Genomic DNA, 23,955 nt, shown 5'->3' on the forward strand with positions numbered 1-23,955 from the left:
TCCCCGGTGTAGAGGAGTTTAATAGGGAACATGATTCCTTATTAATTTTTTTTTGAATTATGAAAAGCAGATTTAGGGCAGACTGCAAGAAATTTCCCACATATCAGAAGAAGAGTTAGGGGACATGGATTTAGGGCACCAGAGAATAGAGAATAGTGGCAAATGGGATAAAAACAGAATAGTGCGCTGGTTGTTCTGGATATTGGGCTGATTAGCCTCTTTCCATGCTGCATGATACTACGAATCTATAATTCTATGTATGTATAATTCTATAAAACTTTATTTAATCCAAACCAACACTGATCTGACTAGGTATTGAGCCTCAAGTTTGGAAAGCAGTCTTAGAGATTCCTTATCAAATGCTTTCTTAAAATCTATATAGATTTGACTCACTCGTTCTCTTTGCTGATCGTCTCTGTTATTTCATCAAAATATTTAATTTGGTTACTGAAGCAATCCATAAATCCACTGGTTTTCCCTAACTTATCCAAACCTTATTGAATCCTTGCTCACAAACAAGATAAAATGCAGATGCTGGAAATCCAAGCAACACGCACACACAGTGCTGGAGGAACTCAGCAGTCCAGGCAGTATCTATGGAAAAGAGTACAGTCAACCTTTCGGGCTGAGACCCTTCATCAAGAAGTAATAAAGGGTCTCAGCCCAAAGAGTTGACTGTGCTCTTTTCCATAGGTGCTGCCTGATCTGCTGAGTTCAACGTGACATTGTGGAGACGAAGAGACTTTTTTTCCAGGTTCCAACATCTGCAGTGTCTTGTGTCCTCAAGGTCAGTGTTGATTTTAGCGAGAGCCTGGAAAACCATTTTCAGCAGCATCTGCACTTTAGGTTCAAGTATGAATTTTCTCTTCCCCCTCCCGTTTGATGTTTCAAATATGAGCAGTAAGGGAACTATTGCAGGAATACAAATGTCAAGAATTTGCTGACACCTTAAAGTAGAATCTAGAAAATATTTAGTCTAATCAGTGTATTGGATGGAAATAATTCAGAAAATGTGCAGCTCGGGTGGCTGATGGTTGGGTTGAATTATTCTTCGATTTTGGCAATCCATTTGCAAATATTTCATCACCATACATGGAGACATCATCAGTGTGCTTTTTATTCGTGATGTATCGTCGGAATGCTTGGCCTTTGTATACTTATCAATCAGCTGATTGGTCGTCATTACAGAAATTCAACTGTGACATAGGGAGGGAACTCGTCACTGATGGGTTGTGTAGCAAACTCTGTGCATTGTGCTCTGGAATTTTGCCCACATTGGCTTATAAATAGGATCGAGGTCTACATGTCTGTTTACAGAATTGTTTGCGGAAATCCACGCTTCTAGGAATTCTCTTGCATGCCGCATGTTTGCTTGCGCCATGACTTTGGATTTTTTTTTCTCTCTGTATGCAAACAACAGTCAATATTATGTATTTGGTTGCAGATTTTCACATTACCTTCTGTTAGCTGCCGATTCTAAAATGTTGACAGTGTCTTTGGTTTGTCATTAGTTTCTGTAATACATTACACAGCCTCAAGATAATTTCTGATAAAAATATATATTTGCATTAATGGCATCTTAACCTTTGCTTGATCTGTTTATCATTTTATAAACTACATGAACCTGTTTCAAGTTTCCTCTGTTCTAATTAAAATAGTCACAATATTACAAGCAGAATGATAGAACAAACTATGCACATTGGAGAAAGCTTATAAATATGTCAGGGCATAAGTTACAAATCCAGCACGGTATTAAAGAATTCATATATCTAGACTGTCATTGCTTACCTAATCCGTAGAATTGGAAGCTGAGGATTGGCTGAACTTCCCAAGAATTTCCTCTATTTCCATTCCTCTTACCATTGCTTTCAAGAATTAGTCCCATAAATAATACAGCTCTTAGGCATTCAAGGCTGCAACTTCGAAGAGGAAGACTGCTTTGCAGATGTCTTTGTCCCTTGGATTTGGTCCTAAACTGAAACCTTCGCTGAAAATATTCTGATTTTCAAAATGCTCCTGTCTCTTTCAGAGTCCTCACCGTATTTTCTCTGCCGTGCTGTCAGAATGTGCTTAGATGCAATAATGGACCTACTCTTGACTCTGTCCTGAAGAAAAAGATGACCCACTCCCAATTTTCCTTTACAGTTTCATAAGATGAGTGACATGAATTCTCAAATAAACCAGTCTATGACAAAAATGAATATCATATTGTCATATGGTAAGAATTAATTGATCATTTGATCAGCTGCAGCAGAAACCCAGGACAAGTTGATAAATTCAGAATCTGAAGCCAAATCAAGTTTAATATCATTGATATATATTATTTTGCAGCAGCAGTATATTGCTATACAGAATAAAGAACTATAAATCTATCAACTACATTAAGGAATGTACATATATATGCCAAAATACTATGTTGTGCAAAAAAGAGAACAAAAAAAGAAGAGGTAGTCTACATGGACTCATTGTCCATTCAAAAATGTGACGGTGGTGGGTGAAGATGCTATTCGTAAAACATGCTCCTGTACCTCCTCCTTGATGGTAAAAGTGAGAAGAGGGCATGTCCTGGGTGAGAGTGTCCGTAATGAAGGACTAAAGTTACTGTGTGCAGAACAGTGCTAATGTTGAAGAAATTTAGAAGTATTTAATTGCTTTCTACCATATAATGAGTTCCTTATACAGGTACAGACAGGAAGGAAACTACCATTGAACCTTCTCTGGGTAGCGGGAACCAAAGAAGTACATCAAAGTACATCAAAGAAGATGAAAATGTGAGGGTGTTCAGAAATAGATAACTGGGGCCAGAGATAGAAGGTAGACAGAAGGAAACCTTTCAGTATTCGATTGGTTTCAATGATCATGTGGATAGTCAGAGGCTTTATCCCAGGGCTCAAATGACTAACACGAGAGGACATAGTTTTAAGGTGCTTGGAAGTAGGTACAGTGGGGATGTCAGGGCTGAGATTTTTACGCAGAGGGTGGTGAGTGTGGGGAATGGGCTGCCTGCGATAGTGGTGAAGGTGGATACGATAGGGTCTTTTAAGAGACTCCTGGATAGGTACATGGAGCTTAGAAAAATAGAGGGCTATGGGTAACCCTAGGTCATTTCTAAAGTAAGTACCTGTTTGGCACAGCATTGTAGGCCGAAGGGCCTGTATTGTGCTGTGGGTTTTTCTATGTTTCTTTGTTTCTAGATTCCCCTCCTCATTCTTTTAAACTCCAGCGAGCACAGGTATTCTCCTCATACTTTAACCCTTTTATTTCCAGAATCATTCTTGTGAATCTTTTCAGAACCTTCTCCGATGCAGCAAGTCCTTTCAATCAGCAGCTCAAAGCTGCTCACAATACTCCAAGTGCTGTTTGACCAATACCTTATAAAGCCTCAACATTACGTCCTTGCTCTTGTATTCTAATCCTCTAAATATGAACGCAACATTGCATTTGCCTTCCTAATCACTGACTCAACCTGAAAGTTAACCTTTAGGGAATCCTGCACAAGCACTCCTAAGCCCATTTGCACCTCTGATTTCTGAATTGTCTTCCCATTTAGAAAATAGTCTGTTACATGGATGAACAACAAAACAATGATTTCATGGGTCATGCCAGAAAAAGGTGAGTGTGAATGTCAGCATCACACAGCTTCCACCAAACATGTGTAACAATCCAGAGAGAACTACTGGTTAGTAGAATAACTTGAAGGAAGTGGTTGCCATGTTTACCTCCCTTAGATTTCAGAAGCCAGAAATCAAATCATCATCTCTAATGAGCAGACTTCTGCTTTTAGTCTTCAGATCTTCAGAAGTGGAATGGTCAGAACAGTTCTGGCCACGTTTCAACATTCTCAGAGAGGATTTTTGAAGCCCTTGCAAGGAATTCAGTTATACAAACAATATACAGCAAATAGTAATAAAAAAACAAATTTATTTAATGTGCCTGATGCAGCCATGGAAGGGGGTGGAAGATTTAACATGTTGAGTCAATGACCTTTCACCTTTTAACTACTTCTAATGAAAGGTCATTGAAGCTACGTTTGCCCTCTCCATAAATCCTGTCTGAGCTATTCAATCTTCACAGAAAGCTTTCATTATTGTGGTATTCATATTTTTTCATGAATTAAATGATACCTGTAATTCAGTTCAGTTCAGTTTCAGTTTTGTAGTTCAGTTTTCAAACAGAATATTAGCAACCAAGTCCTATAACTGATCATAGACCAAGAGAAGTCTCCAGGGATCTTCTCTCTTCCCTCAGGAAAGCAGTATCAAAGAGTTTCCAATTCCCATTCGGATATGTCCATACATGGCCTCCTCTTCTGCCATGATGAGGCCAACCTCTGGTTGGGGGAGTAAAACCTCATATACTGTCTGGGTAGTCTCCAGTCTGTTGGCATGAACATTGAATTCTCCAATTTCTGGTAAATCCCTCCCCCTCCTTTCCCCCATCCCAGATTCACTCTGCCTACTCTTCCAGCTGTCTATCACCTCCCTCATGATTCTGCCTCCTTCTACTACCCATTGTCCTTTTCCCTTACATTCCTTCTTCACCGTTCCTGCCTATCCCCTCCCTGCTTCCCCTCCCCCACCAATTGATCTTTCCCCTTACTGGTTTTTCACCTGGCACCTACCAGCCTTCTCCTTCCCACCTTCCCCCCACCTTCTTTATAGGGCCCCTGCCCCCTCCCTCTTCAGTCCTGACAAAGGGTCTCGGCCCGAAACACTGACTTCGTTTCTACGGATGCTGCCCGAACTCCTGAGTTCCTCCAGCGTGTTGTGCGTGTTGCTTTGACCCCAGCATCTGCAGAGCGTTTTGTGTTTTGTATCAAAGAGTTGCCTGCTCAGTTCATCCCTAAATATCTATAGGTAGAAGAAAATTAGATAACTGGTGTTGTAGAGATTCTGGTCCCTGAAAAGCTGTCTGTTATAATCCATGACTCTGAGAGAAACAAATATATTCTGAAAAGCAAGGGTGCATCTACAGTAGCTGTTCATATCGAGGGTCACAAACACTTGGACTTAGAAGACGTGTTAGACTAAGAATGAAGTAAAAAGTAAAATGTCACAGGAGAGATATGGCTGTTTGGATTCTTTTGGGCAGTAAATCAGATATATTTCTTTGTTACAATATTACAGAAATCTAACTGAGATCTTTGGAGTCAAATATGATTATAGTATTCATACAAAATGCTGGAGAAACTCACCAGGTCATGCATCATCCATAGAAATGAATAAACAGTCGATGTTTCAGGCTGAGGCCCTTCATGAGGACTGGAAGGGAATAAGGGTGGGCGGAGGGGGAGGGGAACAAGCTCAAGGTTAATAGGTGAAGCCAGGCGGGTGGGTAAGGCAAAGGGCTGGAAAACAAGAAATCTGATAAGAGAGGAGGGTGGGCCATGGGAGAAAGGGAAGAAAGAGGTGCACCAGGGGGAGGTGATAGGCAGATGAGGAGAAGAGTTAAGATGCCAGAGTGGGGAATAAAAGAAAAGGGAAGGAGAGGGGAAAAATTACTGGAAGGAGAAATCAATGTTTATGCCATCAGGTTGGACGCTACCAAGATGGCCTAAGAAGTGTTGCTCCCCTATCCTGAGAGTGGCCTTATCTTGGCAAAAGAGGAGGCCGTGGACTGACATGTCAGAACAGGAAGGGGGATAGGAATTAAAACGGTTGGCCATCAGGAAATTCTGCTTTTTGCAGTTGGAGTGGAGGTGCTCGACAAAGCTGCCACCCTACTTACATTGGGTCTCACTAAACTTCAAAGTTCAAAGTAAAATTTATTATCAGAGTACGTATATGTCACCACATGCCCCGAGATTATTTTACCACAGGCGTACTTTGCAAATCTATAGAACAGTAACTGTAAACTGTAAACAAACTTTGTAAATGCAGATACAAATAAATAGCAATAAATAAGAGCATGAAATAACAATATAACAAAGTCCTTAAATGAGTGTAGCTATCCCCTTTTGTTCAGGAGCCTGATGGTTAAGGGGTAGAACTCTTCTTGAACCTGGTGGTGTGAGTCCTCGAGGACAGTGGCGAGAACCCGGGTGGTGAGGATGATGCTGCTTTTCTACAGCAACTTTTCATGCAGATGTGCTCAGTAGTTGGGAGGGTTTTACCTGTGATGTACTGGGCCGATTCCACTTCCTTTTTTTGGAGTTTCCACTCAAAGGCTTCGGTGTTCCCATACCAGGCTGTAATGCAGTCGGTCAGCACACTTTCCACCACACATCTATAGACGTTTGCCAAGGTTTTTGATGACGCACCGAACCTCCACAGGCTCCTGAAGAAGTAGAGACACTGTCATAATCTCTTTGCAATAATATTTATATGGTGGGTCCAGGACAGGTCCCCTGAGATGGTGACTCCCAGAAATTTAAAGTTACTGACCCTCTCCACCTCTGATCTTCTGATGATTCATGGCTCACGGACCTCTGGTTTCCCTCTCCTGAAGTCTAAAATCAGTTCCTTGTCTCATTGATTTTGAGTAAGAAGTTATTGTTGTGACACCCTCAATCAAGTTTTCAATCTCCCTCCTGCATTCTGATTCATCACCACCTTTGATACAGCCCATATCAGTGGTGCCATCAACAAACTTGCATATGCTGTTGGAGCTGTAATTAGCCATACAGTCATAGGTGTTAAGCAAGTGCAGTAGGAGGCTAAGTACACATTGCTGTGATGCTCTTATGCTGATGGAGATTGTGGAGGAGATGTATTTGCCAATCCAAACTGACTGGGGTCAATAAGTGAGCACATCCAGGATCCAATTGCACAAGGGGTATTGAGGCCCAGGTCCTAGACTTCACTGATTAGCTTAGAGGGGACGATGATGTTTGGTGGCGAGCTGTAATTGATAAAGAGCATCTTTGCTGTCCAGGTGTTCCAGGGTTGTGTGAAGAGCCAACAAGATAGAATCTGCTGTTGATCTGTGCTTCAGTAGGTGAATTGGAGCAGATCCAAGTCACCATTCAGACAGGAGCTGATACGTTTCAACAGCAGCCTCTCAAAACCCTTCATCACTGCGGATGTAAGTGCTACTGGTTGACAGTCACTTAGATAGGTTTCCACGTCTTCTTGAGTGCCGGTTCAATTGAAGCCTGCATGAAGCAGGTGGGTACCACACACTGCCGGAGTGAGAGGTTGAATATATCCTTGAATACACCAGCCAGTTGGTCGGCACTGGTCTTTAGTACTCAGCCGGGTACTTTGTCCAGGCTGGATGCTTTTCTTGAATTCACTCTCTTGAAGGCAGCCTGCACATCATCTTCAGATACTGAGACCAAAAGATCATCAGGAGACATGGGGGTCCACGGTGGTTCCTCCCTTTTCTGGTGGTCAAAGCAAGCATAGAAGATATTGAACTCATCTGCAAGAGAAGATCTGCCCTCCCCTATGTCACAGGATTTAACTTTGTAGAAAGTTATGGGATTCAAACCCCGCCACAGCTGTCAGGCATCCCTCATTCATTCCAGTCTAGTCCAGAATCTCCACTTCACCTGAGAGATAGCTTTCAGGGGATTATACCTGTACATCTTGTAGCATTCTTGATCTCAGCAGATTCTGGATTTTATTGTTCATCCAGGGCTTCTGACTGAGAAAACCCTGAATGATTTTGTGGATACACACGCATTCACAGCTGTTTTAATAAACTCTGTAATGACCTAGGTGTAGTCATTTAGGTTCTCAGATGAGTTCTTGAACACAGCTCAATCTACTGACTCAAGGCAAACCTGCAACTGTTCCTCAGCCTCCCACGACCACCTCTTAGTTGCTTAGAGGAGGCCACATCGGGAGCAGCAGATACAATAGGTTCACAGGTGAAGTGTTACCTCACTTAAATGCTGCACCTGTCCATTCACTTCCTCGCTTACCAGGATTAAAGCAATCAAACCATATTTCCTGTCATCCCCCTTCTTTTCTGGTCCTGATTGAGCCCAAAATATCAACTGTTTATTAATTCCCATTAATGCTGCCTAAACTGCTGAGTTCCTCCAACGCATTGTGTGTGTTGCTCTGGATTTCCAGCACCTGCAGAGTCTCTTGTGATTATAGTATTCATGGACTTTCTGCTGGATGTATAAAATTGTACCTTATTAGTACTGCCTAAAGTCTTGAATTCATTGAATTTTCTAAATTGGTGACAAATGAAGTGTTAAGCACAAAAATGATTTGGAACATCCAGTTTATTACAAATGTTGTCTAATCTGATCACACAAGACAAGCTTCTTTCTGATGTGTTTGCCTTACAGTTTACATTTAAATTCAATATCTTGCTGAGGGATCCTATGGAGTAATTTCAGTGGCTACAGTGAAACAGATCAAGACATAAGAAATTGTAGTTTTGATGGTAACTTTAAGTGGTGTGGTACTTGACAATAAATTAATAAGAGCCAGTTTCTTCAGTACTGGCTAAAAGACAAAATCACTGAGAATTCTAAGAAAGGTACTAGATTAAGCAATACGATTCTTGAAGCCTTGGAACCTTTGAAAATAAGATGAATTATTCAATACATCATGAAGGCTATAGACACACCTGCCACCAAGCTCTTGAAACAGACACACTGATTTGAGCTCTGTTGTGGGAAGAGTTTACGAGGCAAATTCAGAAAAAAGATTAAACATTGGCAAAGTGCTACATCCTACTGACTCCTGCGATCCTCTGCTCTGTGGCCTGCACTCCACTTTGGCCAGCTCCTCCTTGATTTGTGGAAGTGTCTATGGTTCCCACATTAGTTTCATTAACCACCTCAGAACCCATAAAACCAGAGTGCAAGCAATTCATTCTCCATTAGAAGGAGAAAAAGAATCCATTCTACACTGTAAGTATACATGTGATGTGGAATTTTGAAGTATTAAAGTATAACATGTGTAAACCAAAATTGTCTAGATGTCCTCTTATCACTACTGCATCAATAATTTTGAAATATCTCCATGATTTTTAGAGTTATTTTTACTTTATTAAATTCAGGGAATTTGTAAAGTACTGTTTGCTTCTAATATTTCCACTATATGAGCAAGCTGGTTCAGCAAAGCACAGCAAATAAACAGGGTAGTTATTCATTTTTAAATTCTAAATCATGGGCTGTTATCAAGCCAAGTAATAAATATAGAGAGCAACACACATAAAATGCTAGAGAAACTCATCTCTTGAGAGGAATGAACATCATTGATCAGAGCTGAGGCCTTTCATCAGGAATGATATAGAGAGAAGTGGGAGGGTGGAGGTAGAGAAATTGATGTTCACACCGTTAGGTAGGAGGCTAACCAGACAGAGTGCAAAATAGTGATTCTCCAACCTGAGAGTGGCCTTATTGTGGCAGCAGAGAAGGCCATGGACTAACATGTTGGAATGGAAGTGGAAAGTGGAATTAAAATGGGTGGCCACCAGGAAATCCCACCTGTTGTGGCAGACAGAGTATAGGTGTTTGCCAGAGCTGTCCTTCAATCTACATCGTGTTTCACCGATGTAGAGGACACCACACTAGAAGCATCAGGAATACGTCTTTAATACTATAACTTTCAGCACATAAATGGAGTTGTGTAATGCTGGTTGGGTCATACAATAAAATTAAATAAATAAGAATTGTCCTGTGCCTATTTCCATGCAGTATGCACTTTAAAAGAGAGATTTCTTTAAGCAGTTTGTTGCTACAATATTTTGATTGTCTAGTGTCTTCTGAATTTCTCAGTCACCTAGTTATCCAGTAAAAGGAATAGCCAGGATTGAGCTTCAAAATAATAGCCCATTTAGAGACTCAGAGGCCGTAAGTCATGTAAGCAAAACCTTGAACATGTCCTAATACATTCTGAGGTTTAAGTTATATAACTTTCTTTGGTGTTAATAGGTAGACCTTTATGGAAACATTTATGGATCCTTGATCATTGTGAGTAATGTAAGATTTGAGGAGAGAAAGAAGTAATTTCAGCTGACACTAGCATCCATCAAAAATACAAGTAAATAAACTCATCAAGTCATTACTACAGCAGACAAGATCATTCCGCTCATCAAGTCTGGGCCATTTAGTCTGCTAAGTCCATACTGAACTAGTACTTAGCATCAAAATAGTGGAGCTCCCACCATAGTAACACCAGTGGATACTAGCACTGATACAGAAGAAATTAATCTTATCACAGAATTTGAAAGAATGTTTCTAAAGATTTTGTTTAATCTCACCATTGTTATATATAGATCAATCTTTACTCTGGTTGCTTCTGAAATCAAATAAACCACTCAAAGAGCATTAGCAGAGATATTCAGGTAGCACCTCTTTTCACATATGTTGATTGACCTGTCGCGTGTTTCCAGTATTTTATACAATTGTTCCAGATTCTTTGCATATTTCATTGTTTTTAATTTATGGTTTGATTACTCTCCAGCTCTCCAGTTCTTTCTCATGTTTCCAACATTGTTTGAAATATACTTGATCATTCCAAAATCTGGACTATTATTTGCACATGAAGTATGGCAACAATGCACTTAAAGGAATGTAAACTACACAAAGGACAGTGGTGGAACATGCAACGGGAGCTAGGGCAGTGAGTGGCCAAGGAAATAATTGTGGTGTCTTTAAGGGAACTGGAGCAAAATTGAATAGGAGTGATTATCACAATGGCTAAGGGCTCTTAACAGGAATGTAGTAAAAGGAAGATGCCAAATTGAGCTGAGACAGAAGAATGGAGGATGCAAACAGAAAAATCGATTTACAGGAGATTTTGAAAATAGCATGATAAGAAACTGTCTGCTGGATTAGTGAAGATAGATTCAGTAAGAATCTAAATTTAATGGAAGGCTGTGCATAGAGTAATGATACTTATATTAAGAGGAATTTATATTGAGGAAAACAAATTGAGAACTGGAAAAATTAAATCAAAAATAGGTGTCACAACATTAGTCATCTATTTTATCCCTATTTAGCCTTGAGATACAATGGTACTCTTTTGTACCACTTATAGTGTATGTCCACAGATTCAGATCCAATAACAATGAAGGAAGAGTGAGAGGTTTCAAAGCCAAGATGGTGTCAGTCTCAGAAGAAATTGTACAGTCACTGGTGTTCCATGTACCAGCTAGCATTGCCTTCTATGTGATGGAGACCGCTGGTTCAGAAAGTTTTGAGAGGTTCTGCGGACAAAGTATAGGTACATCAGGAGAGAAATTTAAATGGCTGATCTTGAAAAAGAATATGACATGATGTTTGAAGCTCAACACAAACCCACAGTTATGCCTCATGTGATACATTGTTTCAATCAACAGGAAGTATGCATCCGTTTTGTTAGTTATAAAGTCACATTTCTAAAGCTTCATCAGGATACCTGCCAATTTAGTTTTAACCTTGTTGACTTTGATGATATCAAAACCGTCCACAGTATCCCCTGGGCCAAGGACAAAAGAAGCTGCTTGTATTCCTGTGTTAATGTCACCTAAGGGCAAGATCAAATGTCAGCAACAGTTCTCATTACTGGAGATGCATGAAATCATATATGTGGAATACCCATGTGGTTGATGAGAGATGTGGAACTTCTAGTCAAGAGGAAGTAAAAAAGCATACTTATGGTTTAGGAAGCAAGGATCATACAGGGACCTGGAGAGTAATAAAGGATCCAGGAAAGAGCTTAAGAAGGAACTTAGGGGGGCTAGAAGGGTACATGAGAAGGCCATGACAAATAGGATTAAGGTAAACCCCAAGGCATTCTATGGAAACAAAGAGGATGACTAAACTGACGGCAGGACCAATCAGGGATTTAAAAAAAAGGAAACGTATTTGCAATTGGAGAAGGTAGGGAGGTCCTTAATGAATAATTTGTTTCAATATTTATCAGTGAGAGGAACATTGATGAATGTGAAGGCAGCATAAAACAGACTGAAATACTGGAAGATGTCAATGTTAAAAAAGAGGATATACTGGTACTTCTGTAAAACTTTAGGATAGAGAAGTCCCCAGGACTGGATGGGATATAGCCCATTGAGCCTTTGGTGATGATCTTTGTGTCCTCACTTACCACAGAAGATTGGAGCATGGCAAATGTTATTCTTTTGTTCATGAAAGAAAATAGGGATAATCCTGGGAATTATAGACCTGTGAGTCTGTTACCAGTGGTGGCAAACTATTGGAGGGCATTCTTAGAGTCGGGATTTACAAGCATTTGGAGAAGCAGAAGCTGATTAGGGAAAATAAGTATGTTCTTGTGGAGTGCAAATTATGCCTGTGAGTCCCAGCGAATTCTCTGAAGAAGCGACAAAACAAATTGATGAAGGCAGAGTATACATGTTATACTAAGGCAATTGACAAAATTCTCCATTGCAGGCTCATTCAGAAAATCAGGAGGAATATTATCCAGGGGAACTTGTCAGTGCAGCTTCAGAATTAGCTTGTCCAAAGAGACAAAGAGTGGGAGTAGATGGAATGCATTCTGCCTGGGGTCCAGTGACCAGTGGTGTCAAAGTTGCAGAGCAAGTTGCTAGGGTGGCTAAGGAGGCAAATGTGTGTTGGTCTTCAGTAGTCAAGAGAACTTTATGAAAGGGAGGATTCCGTTGTTATGCGGGGCCAATTTAACAAGAATGGTGACAGCCAACTGTTAATAACAATAGGAATGAAGAACAGGGATAAACGTACCTTTTTGATTCTTACTTTTGAGAAATGAAAATCCTTCTAACGTCCTTATACTTATTGAAGTACAACCCTTGTTAACAACATTGCCTGTGATATATGAGCATGCATTATTGAATAGTGTGGAGCCAAGCAGAATATTTATCTAACTAAAGATAATATTTGTGCTATTAAATGCTGAGAGATTTTAAAGGGTTTTTTTTCAAGGCAAATAAAAAATTCTATTTCTTTTTGCTCAGCACTATTTGAATTTTCAATCTGGGCAATTTGAACAAATCTTAAAGTCTCAGCATTCTTCGACATTTTACATAGCTCATTAAAGAGAATTTTTCTTCAGCTACTTTTATTCTGATGAAAAATGTTATCTTTCATACCTATGGTGCGTACCAAAGAGTTCCCAACCTTTTTTATACCATGGAACCTTATCATTAACCAAGGGGTCCATGGTTCCCAGACTGGGAACCCCCGTATGTACCTTAACAAAACTTTGGTAAACTAAAGTTGATCTCCAATATGCCCACATGATAGATTAATGATATTTGTAAGAATGAGACATCAAGTTCATAGGATTTCACAATTCAGTTTTTTGGATCTGAACTTAATTTTTATAAAATGATTGTTGTCTGCACAATTGCCAACTTTTTTCACTGATTAGAGCACTTGCAATGGTGTGTAAGCTTTTGCCCTGCTCCAACCTACAGAGATAATGAGGTCAGCATTAGTCAATCAACACCTCTGAACTATTTATTGTCTGGTCATTTATCCAGTTACTGTCATTTGCCAGTTTTGTGATCTTAATTCTGTTACAATCTCCACTTACACTATATAAAAGTAACACAAATGAACATTGTATCAGTAAATTATAATATATATAGGCATCAATAATTCTGTGCTCTAAATTATTATTAATTGTAAAAAAAATGAGAGATTCCTGAAAGATGCACTAAATCATTTCAAATTTGATCTTCCATACTTAAATTGCTTTGTCAAAAATACCAATGTTTTGAATGATGCTTAAATAGAGGTGACTACAGGTAGAGCTGTGCATTCTTTAACACTCAGTGACCACTTTGTTTGGTACCTCCTGTGCTTAATATAGTGACTACTGAGTGTATGTTTGTGATCTTCTGCTGCTGTAGCCCATCCACCTCAAGGTTTGACATGATATGCATGAAGAGATTTCCTTTTACTAAACACTGTTGTAATGCATGGTTATTTGAGTTGCTGTTGCCTTTCTGTCAGGTGGAACAAGTCTGGCCATTTTCCTCTGACCTCTGTCAGTAACACATTTTTGCCCACAGAACTACCACTCAATAGATGTCTTTTGTTTTTTGTACCTTTCTCCGTAAGCTCTAGAGATAGTTGTATGTGAAAATCCCAGGAGATCAGCAGTTTCTGAGATATTCAACAACCCACCAACAATCATTCCACAGTCAAACTCACTTAGATCATATTTCTTCCCTGTTCTGATGTTTGGTCTGAGTTGCAACTGAACCTCTTGACCATGCCTGCATGCTTTTATGCATTGAGTTGCTGCCACAGGATTGGCTGATTAGTTATTTGCATTAGCAAGCAGGTGTACAAGTGCAAAGTGGTCACTGAATGTAAATTCAATTTGCAGTACTGTTGATACTTCAAACATTTACAGCATTGTGTGAAAACTGTCGTTTTCAGAGACACAAACCACTGAGATCGAAATTGAGAGTCCCAGCCCAGATGGAACAGAAGGCACCCAAGCAGGCACCAACTACAGGTTCATACCTGCTTCTGGACACAGCATCCCAGACAGACGGAATTCAGCTGATGCACAGATAGGGATGAGGGCCCGGATAAACTACAAACAAAAGCAGAGAGAGCAACTAGTAAGAACCAAAATTTTTATGAAATCATTGGGGAGAACTGTGATTAAATTACTGGTGATTTGACATTGATGCACATTTATCCTAGGTTTCCCTTTGATTGTATGAAGATTAATTTACTCTAACATCTAAGTGCAGGCATTGAAAATTATAAATTTCTTTCCCTTTATACTTTTAGTTTCAATAATTGTCTGTTTTCTTCTATCTGGAATTAAGATTAACTGATTCTAGTCTATAGTCTAAGGACATGGACCATCCATTGAAAGCTACTCAATCATAGATCACAAAGCAATTCTTGTTTGAGATTCCCTCTAAGCATTCACAGGTTGATGCTTTCCAGTAACTAGCTCTCAATCAAACATATGGCTTTCTCAAACTAAAGGCACTTCATCCAATCTTTGTTCCTAAGCATGCCCTGCCTTAATTCAGTTAATTAGAACATAACTGCAAACAATTCCTGGATTTCCTGCTGTCAATGCCACCAATACACACTGCTTTAAAAAAGCAAAGATGTTTTTTTAAGCTTGCCTTTGAAGTAATTGAGAATGAATGGCAATGTTACCAGAAATGAATAGTTAATGATATTCCAATTTTTTACATGACGTCTTTACTTCACTGGGTCAGGGCAAAAGCCTATTTTTTGAGAGATTAGAGATGAGATGTCATTTTATCTTTGACCAGGAATCTGCACAGAGAGTTCAATTATATTGGTTATAGATGGCAGTCATTAAAAAGAAACAAAAAAATTACCATACTTTAAGTCAAGTTAAAAATGAGAGTTAAAAATAAAATGTACACAATTCAATTAAATCTCGAAGCTTTTCCTGAAAACTGAACAGATATATGAAGTTATGCAATTAGACTAATACCAATCATTGTAAAAATGTTGGCATTTTATTGTCTTGGAGGTTGATAGCAGAACACTTAAAAAATCATAGGACAACAAGCAAAATGATCATTGCTTTATGAAAGGAAAGTCATGTTGAAAAATATGATGGAGATCTTCAAGAACATTTTTAAAAATCAGCATCATTTAAAGAGAACCTGAAGATGCTGTTTATATTCTGATTTCCAGAGGCTATCAATTGTATACCAGGTAAGAGTAAGATAAGAGTCCATGAGATTGGGGGTTGGTGTAGATGACAGATTGGCTGGCAGAATAAATTTCAACAGAATGTTGGGATAAATGGATCCTTTTTTGTATTGGTAATCAGTGACATGGACTACAATAGGGACTCAGCACTGTAGCTTCAGCATTTAATGATCTATATCAATGATATTGTTGACACTTCATCATAACTTTCTGTACAATTCCAGTTTGCACCAATTTATTGCTTTATGCTTGTCAATATATGTATTGTCATATTTATTATTACCATGTCTACTGTTTGCTCGGGCAGCTTCAGTTGAGCAAGAAATGTAATTATACCCTGGCGTACATGATAATAAACTAAACTGAATATGACTTAGGGGAAGTAGCTAGTGTACTGTAGTCAAATCTTTTGATGAGAAAACAATTGGTGAATTAGAAAGCTGTGAAGCAGTGGCCCCTATAAAGCAATATAGATATTTTTAGTGGGCATGAACTTCGTAAAATGAAGAAAAAATGTGAGGCTATCCACTTCGGAAGAAAAAATTACTAGTCAATTTCAATGGTTCAACTGGTTCGGTTTAATATCAGAGACTGTATACAGTATACAACCCGAAATTCTTACTCTTCACAGGCATCCATGAAACAGAAAAAACCCAAAGAATGAGTAACAGAAAATGTTAGAACCCCAAAAAGCACCCCTCCCAAGCACAAGCAGTGGCAAAAGCATTAATCCTCCCCCTCCTCCTGCCGACCCACTTTCCAGCAAAAAAATCAACCCTCAACCACTCATCATACAAACAATATCAAGGCCCCCAAAAGAGACCACAATCGAGAGTCCATCAAAAACTACTGTCCCTCCCAACACTTCGACATCTCAGACAGGCTCGAGAGAGAGCACTCCTGCAACAACGAGAGGGGTGATCAACAGCTCACTGTTTTGATGTTACAATCTTTTGTGTCGCTTCTTAAAGCTCTCTGACTCGAGGACCAAAAGACTGTCACTCACCATCAGGAGAGAGAGAGATCACTCAAGTACAGGGGCCCACCCACAGCAGAGTTATTATTAAAACAGAATGACTTGCAAATGCAGCATAAAAAGGGATCAGACAAACAACAAAAGAACAGCAAGAGAATAGAAAAGTTAGGAGGAGTATAAAAGTTGAGAAGTTCTGATGTAACATTAAAGCATATTTGAAAAACCTTGATCCCTATATTTAAGGAATTTTATAGTTACATTCGAGGCAGTGCAGATAAAAATTATTAGGTAAATTCCTGGGATGAAAAAGTGTATGTATGAAAGAAGGTTGAGAAAATTGGGTTTAACACATTGAAATATGGAATGTCATGTGATCTTATTGAAACATAAATGATTCTGAGAGAGTTGCTTCACAAATTCATTGGGATTAGTTTGTGTAAGCCTACCTGTCAGACATGTTGATCCTGGAAAATTAACAGTATTACTGCTGTTGCTAGCCACCTCAAAACCTCCTGAAAGTATCCCTTTTTGAATCTTGGGGCCTGCTCTGCCATTCATCAAGATCACATCTGTTCCTCCATCTCAGAATTATTTGCTTGTGTTACTTCATATCCTCTGACTCCCTTAATATCTAGAAATCTATTGACCTTTGGTTTGAATGAAGTCAATAACTTAATCTACATGTTCAGTCACAAAATAACAACAGTCCTCTTGTCAAGAGTATATTTACATTTATAGTCATTCTCACTTTCCTCCTGGGTGTCTGTCATTCACTCAGATCAAGTGCTCTTTGTGACCCTTTTCCAGTCACACCTAATATCTGCAAGATATTTTTGGAACAGTCTATGTTCACAATGTTTCCATAGCTTATTTTCCTAATTCCAACCTGCCTGGAGGTCCCAACACACAAACTTTAAATGCATGTTTTGAATGTCATCCCTTTATTGCATAGTTCATGAGGTTTCTTTAGTTTCAGCTGCCTCTCTCTCCCATTTTCCTTTCTAGATTAGACAGTCAGATTCAGACATAACCCAAGTGTTTTATGTACTGTATAAGTATCTATGCAGAAGTATGCCCTGTAGGAATCAGGTTCACAATCAGGTTAAATATCACTGTCATATGCATCATGAAATGTGTTGTTTTATGACAGCAATACATAATAGTTAAAACTATAAATTACAATAGGTATCTATATACTGTATAAAAAAGAAAATTAAACATTTAAAAGTAATGAGTAAGTGTTCAATGAGCTCATTGTTCATTTAGTAATATGATGGTGGATAGAAAGAAAATGTTACTGAAACACTGAGTGTGTGTCATCAGGTTGATGCACCTCCTCCTTGAGGGTAGCAATGAGAGGAGGGCCTGTCCTGATTGATAGATGTCACCATTTTGGGTCATAGCCTTTGAAGGCGTCCTTGAGGCTAGGAAGGCTAGTGCACATGATGGAGAAGACTGAGTTTTCAACTTTCTGCCACTTTGCCCAATCCTGTGCAGTGGCACTACATACCAGATTGTGATGCAACCAATTAGAGTGCTGTCTATGGTATATCTGTAGAAGTTAGCGAGTGTCTTTGGTGACATACCCAATCTACTCAAACTCCTATTGGAGTATTGATGCTGTCATGCCCTTGTCATAATCACATCAATATTTTGAGCCCAGGATATATCCTATAAGCTGTTGACACCCATTCACTTGAAACTGCTCACCTTTCCACTTCTGATCCCTTCGTGAGAACTGGTATGGGTTTCTTTGACTTGCCCTTCCTGAAGTCCACAATCAATTATTTGGTTTTACTCAGCTTGAATTCAAAGTCGTTGCTGCAACCCCACTCAACCTGCTGATCTATCCTCTTCCAGTATGCCTCCTCGTCACCGTCTGAAATTTTGCCAGCAATAGTTGTATCATCTGCAGAGTTGTGAATGTCAGATGAGCTGTGCCTAGCCACACACTTGTGGGTGTAGACTGAATAGAGCAGTGGACTAAGCATGCATCCTTAAAGTGCACCTGTTATATTTTGTAACTCCTTAAACTAAATGAAAGAAAAACACTGGAGACTGGGATAAACATATACTTTTCATTTTTACATTTGTGACACGCTTTTAAATATATTTCTTAATGAATTATTTAAGCAAACAAGGAATGACTAATCAAATAATATGTTTACAATTTTATTCAAATATTACTGAAATATTAAATATACAACACTCCTCCTTGCTTAGCTATAAACTCAATATAGAATGCATCTCCTTATATACAATACGTACATGTATACCATATACTATATAATACAAACACTATAAAGATGTCCACAGCATAGTAATTTTTAAACTGTCCCATTCAGCCGCAGAGATTTAATTGCTTGCTCTTGTGGGATAACGCTTTTCCTGACAAAGGGAATCACTCTGCTTGACAGGTGAGAACTGTGACTGTGAAACAATCTCAGGTTCTGGGGCATCCTCTGTGGTGGTTGCAGGAGTTGAATCTGGGACTGCAAGAAGCAGTTCAGACAGCTCTGGACACCCATGTATCCACCTTTGTTCACCTCTGTGCCCTTGCTAGGACTGCTTGTCCAGAAGTGAAACATCTAATCTCCCTGCTTGTGGAGCCATCAGTATATCTCAGCTGTTTGTCCTGAGTCCTTCCTCCGAGACTGGGGTTTGAGGGGATCCAAGTGTGAGCACACGGAACAACCCAGGAACAGCATAGCTAGTGAGCTGTTGGCTGTGGAGTGTGCTGCATTGTGATCTGCAAGGAGGAAATTGGTGAGCTTCTGATTCAGTGCTCTGCTGACATTGCTCTCAGTATGTTCTTGAGACTCTGGATAAACAAATCATTTGTAGCTGTGTGGTACAGTACAGATGTAATATGTACAATTCCATTCATTTCCAGGAATGACTGAAAATCGTCCACAATAAACTGTGATCCATTGTCTCTGACTAAATGTGCTGGAACAGCAGTCCTTGAGAAGAAGTTGCTCAACACATCAATAGTGTGTGAGGCTGTAGTGGAGGCTGTTGGCCACTTTGTAGCTGCAGCCATTACTATCAAGACATTTGTGCCCATGAATGGTCTGACAAAATCCAAATGAGTTCTCTGCCAGGGCAATGCAGGACATTCCCAGGAAGGGAGAGATGCTGCTCTTGGCATCTTCTGGATGTGTTAGCATCCCAAAAATTACTTGACAAGCTGCTTGATCTGCTGAACTATCCCAGGCCACCAGACAACGTTTAACTGCAATGCTTTCATTTTGACCACGCCTCAATGATAAACATGAACCTTCTCATTTTAATTCTCAGCTTGTATGGTACAACAACTCCCTATTCCCACATATAGCACCCCTTGTCAAGGGTAAGTGCTGGTAAAAATGGGGGAACTGGGATTTCTGATGCACATTCCAGCATTTTGGATGGTTATGTAGACCTGAGCCAGTGTGAGTTCTTTTCTGGTTTCCCTTTGGATCATCTCTCCTGTAATAGGGAGACTTTTGATTTATATTAGGGAGAATATGTCTAGAGGCACGTCCTCTTTTTTAAATGCTGCAGGTGTTGCCTTTTCCAAGGCTATATGGGACAATCCATCAGCATTTCCATGAGTGGTGAAGCAGAGCCCATCTCTGCATTCCTGAGCGTGCTGTTGGTGGAACACCCTTCTGTGGATTGAAAATGGACATTGGTGATTGATGGTCAGTAATGAGGATAAACTCTCTCCCATACAAGTACTGGTTAGAATATTTTACACCCCAAACCAGAGTAAAGGCATCTCTGTCAATAGTGTGTAATTTTTCTCTGCAGCAGTAAGGAAATGCGATGCAAAGGCAATGGAGCATTCCCTTCCATTACTCATAACATGTGACATGACTACACCTATACCATAAGGTGTGGTTTCATAGACAAGCTTTGCTGGATGACGGATGTGGACCATAATATGTGAGTACAGTGTCAGACGTCACCATTTCCTTTACCATTAGGAAAGCCACCTTACTCTGCTTTGTCCATTACCATTTCTTCTGGATCTGTAGTAATGAGTTCAAGGGGTGCAGCACAGTAGCCAGGTTCGCCAGGAACCTGTTGTAGTCATTAAAAAATCCTAAAAGGGACCGCAACTATGCCACATCTTTGGTCTTGGGGCATCTACCACTGCTTGAACTTTCTTAACACATGAGTGTAATAGTTGCGAGTCAATGGTATGACCACAGTAAGTGATGCTTGGTTTAAGGAATTCACACTTGTTGCATCATGCTCTGAACCTATAATTTCCCATGGGCTCCACTCAACCTTGGAAAGAATTCCTTCTGCCTCCATGCGATCTTGTTCACTGGCTACGTTATCACAGACGGTATATGGAACTGGGAAAGCTTTGTAAAACTTGGGTATGGCCTTTCAATTTAACACTATTTTACCCTTGATATGTTTGAGTTTTCCAAAGGCATCCTTGAACACTGCTGTGCCATCATCTAATATCTTTCTTCATTCGATTTCAGTCAATTCTATTGCAGGATATGTAGCATGCAAATAGTGGATGGATCTCCAATCAAGTTGTAGTTGTCTAAGCCATTCATATCCCCACAATGCTTGCCTCCTGTTTTTACCACTTACAAGTCTATAGTGGCTTGTTGGTTGTTGTATTTCACTGTTTTGAATGTAGTCCCACAGGAATTACCTTTTCTCTAGTATAAGTTTCCAGTTGGATATCTGCAGGTTTCAGTTCAGTATCTTTGACATGCCTTTCAAACATATTTTATGGAATGACTGAACCAGTGTCCAATTGCATTTTAGTTATTTTCTGTTCACTTTTGGTGTCAGCCATGTTGCTTGTCCGATGGCAGTTTTCATTGTAAATCTCATGACTGCTTAATCCTATGTCACTCTCAACATTCTCAGCTTTTTCATCACAGCGTACAGATTACTGCACTTTTTGAAACTAAAACTTGACTTCTTATCTTTTTCTCTTTCCTGTGCAGTCCAGTTATTTTGTCTGTGTGATATTCTCTTTGTGTGTGTCCTGCTTTGTTGCATTTTCTGCAAGTTTCACCTTTAAACCTGTATTGGTTTTCAGTATGTGAGCCCCTGCCACAATGGTAACACAAATGGTTCAACCAGGCTGGTTTCACTTTAGACATTGCAATTTTGTTCATGTTCACTTTCATTCCTGACTACAACTCAGTTATGCCTCTGGCTGCCATTTCTATTGAAACAGCTATCACAACTACTCTAACAAATGTGAGTTGTGCTTCAGATAGGACCCAGTTTGAATGCTTTCTTATAGGATTCCCAAGATGAAACCCAAAGCGATCTGCAATCACCAATGGTTTTGGTTCTAAATGCTCCTGCATTATGTTCATGATATCAGCAAAGATCATTCTGGTTGATTTAGCTGGAGCCATTAAACTTCTAAGCAAACGGTATGATTTTTGATCTGGTGCAGTGAGTAACACTGGCACTCACTTTCACTGGCTATTTCATTTGCTTCAAAATATTGCTCAATTCTTTCAGAATGCATTGTTTAGTTATTTATTACACAATTAAGTGTATCTATCTTTCCGATATAGCCAGCCATTTCTGTTTTTCATACTTATTATTATCATCCTGAAATCACTGTTTATGAACCTGTGAATTTCATCTGTGTTTTGTCCTTTTTTTAACTTGACCGTCTTCTCCTCTTGCCAAGAAAATAAAATGTGCTGCATTTTTTTTAGTTCGAACATCTCACTGATTTTTTTACTCAAGCATCTCTTTGCACTTCAACAGATAGGTAATCACCTTGATTTTGTTTAAAACTTCCTCATCACCACTGTTTGTTTTATAACTCTATAAACTAACTGAAAGTACACTCTGTTGTTACTTTAGTGAGGTGTGCACATATGCCGTAATGTTTTATTGACATATGCTATTTAGGTACAGTGCTTTTCTATATAACCTGTAATTATTTACTTGAACAAACATAGAATGCTTAATCAAACAATGTATTTAGAATATTTCTCAAATATTACTGAAATATTAAATACACAACAGAGCCAGATTTGATTGTCAATGAGGAGGAGATCTTTTTTCAGACCTATATAGACTGTAGAGAGGCACAGGTTTTAGATCGTGTTGATTTGAACTGAGTGTATGATTGTTTTGACTCTGAGCTCCAGCCTGATATAGTTTCCAGGTGATCCAAGGCCACGTGGAAAACCAGTGAGATTGCATCTGCTGTAGACCTGTTTTGACGATAGGCAAATTATAGCAGGTCCAGGTCCTTGTTTAGGCAGATGCTGATTTTAGCTATGACAAACCTCTCAAAGCACTTCATCACAGTAGATATGAGTGCCACTGAGTGATAGTCATTGAGGTAACTTGCCCTGCTCTTCTTGGGCACTGGTAAGATTGTTGCCCTTCTGAAGCTGACTAGGAAACTCAGACTAGAGCAGTGAGAGTTGAAGATGTCCTTGAACGCTCCCAGCCATTGGTTGACACTGATTTCGGAGTCCTACCAGGTAGTCCATCAGAGCCAGATGCTGCAGGGATTTGCGCAGGTGTGGCTTTATTCTGCCTTTCAAAGCCTGCATAGACGGTGTTGAGCTCATCTGGGAGTGAAGCATCACAGCCATTCATGATGTCAGGTTTCACTTTGCAGGAAGTAATAGCGTTAAAAACATGCATCCAACTTCATCTGTAACCTCAATCGCAATTGCTTTTTTGCCTTTAGAATAGCCTTCTGTAGGTCGCACCTGGACCTCTTGTACAGTTCTGGATCACCGGTCTTAAATTGAATGCCACAGCTCAGCAGACTCTCCAGGTTCATTTATATGAAACGCTCCGGTTCTGTCAGCTGCATGTCCAGGAAAAACAATTGCCAGCCCCGTCAAACGTGGGAGATTGAAGCACAAGCCCTTCAGAACCTCCTGTTTGCGTGGATGCTGCACGGTTCGTTACCCCGTTACAAATCAGTACCACTAAATAACGGACAGTATACCACATACAATTAAACGATTTAGCTTTATAATTCTTAATTTGACTAAAGGGTTAGTAAAGAAAAAGTAAAAAAAAAGCAAAGGGCCCATTTTAATGAAACAGCACAAGTTGGAGCTCACTGCTTCCCCTTTGCCGATCCTCCTTCAAACTTGGGCTTCGTTGAATCATGGCCCCACTCCGGGTCGAGTCCTACGACCTCTTCTCACTGCTGTCTTCTCCCTTCATTTCCTGCCGAACCAGAGACCCAGATCATACCAGTGTCAGGCACACAACACAAAAAGCACACTCACTTCATTGGACGGCTCACATGCCAAAACACCCATTATCTCTAACCATAATCCAAACACTGCCTCTACAGAAAGACCATTACATTAGCAGTGAAACCTTGCCCAGGGGTTACACTCTCCCCCCACCAAAATTATCACATCCTCATGACATTGAAATAATTTGCCAGTTCTTCATA

At 39.7% G+C, this 23,955-nt stretch overlaps 1 protein-coding gene across 2 annotated transcripts in view; it reads left to right on the top strand.

Annotated features, from left to right (window-relative positions):
- The window catches only part of LOC132395589 (insulin-like growth factor-binding protein 4), a 118,973-nt gene that overhangs the window by 67,120 nt on the left and 27,898 nt on the right, over positions 1 to 23,955 (top strand). For both annotated transcript variants that reach the window (XM_059972416.1, XM_059972417.1), the window contains exon 2: positions 14,279 to 14,466. In XM_059972416.1, the coding sequence (XP_059828399.1) occupies positions 14,279 to 14,466 (188 nt within the window). The remainder of the gene's footprint in view (positions 1 to 14,278; positions 14,467 to 23,955) is intronic.

The sequence above is a fragment of the Hypanus sabinus genome, chromosome 6 (genome assembly GCF_030144855.1).
Source record: "Hypanus sabinus isolate sHypSab1 chromosome 6, sHypSab1.hap1, whole genome shotgun sequence".
Classification (NCBI taxonomy): Eukaryota; Metazoa; Chordata; class Chondrichthyes; order Myliobatiformes; family Dasyatidae; genus Hypanus; species Hypanus sabinus.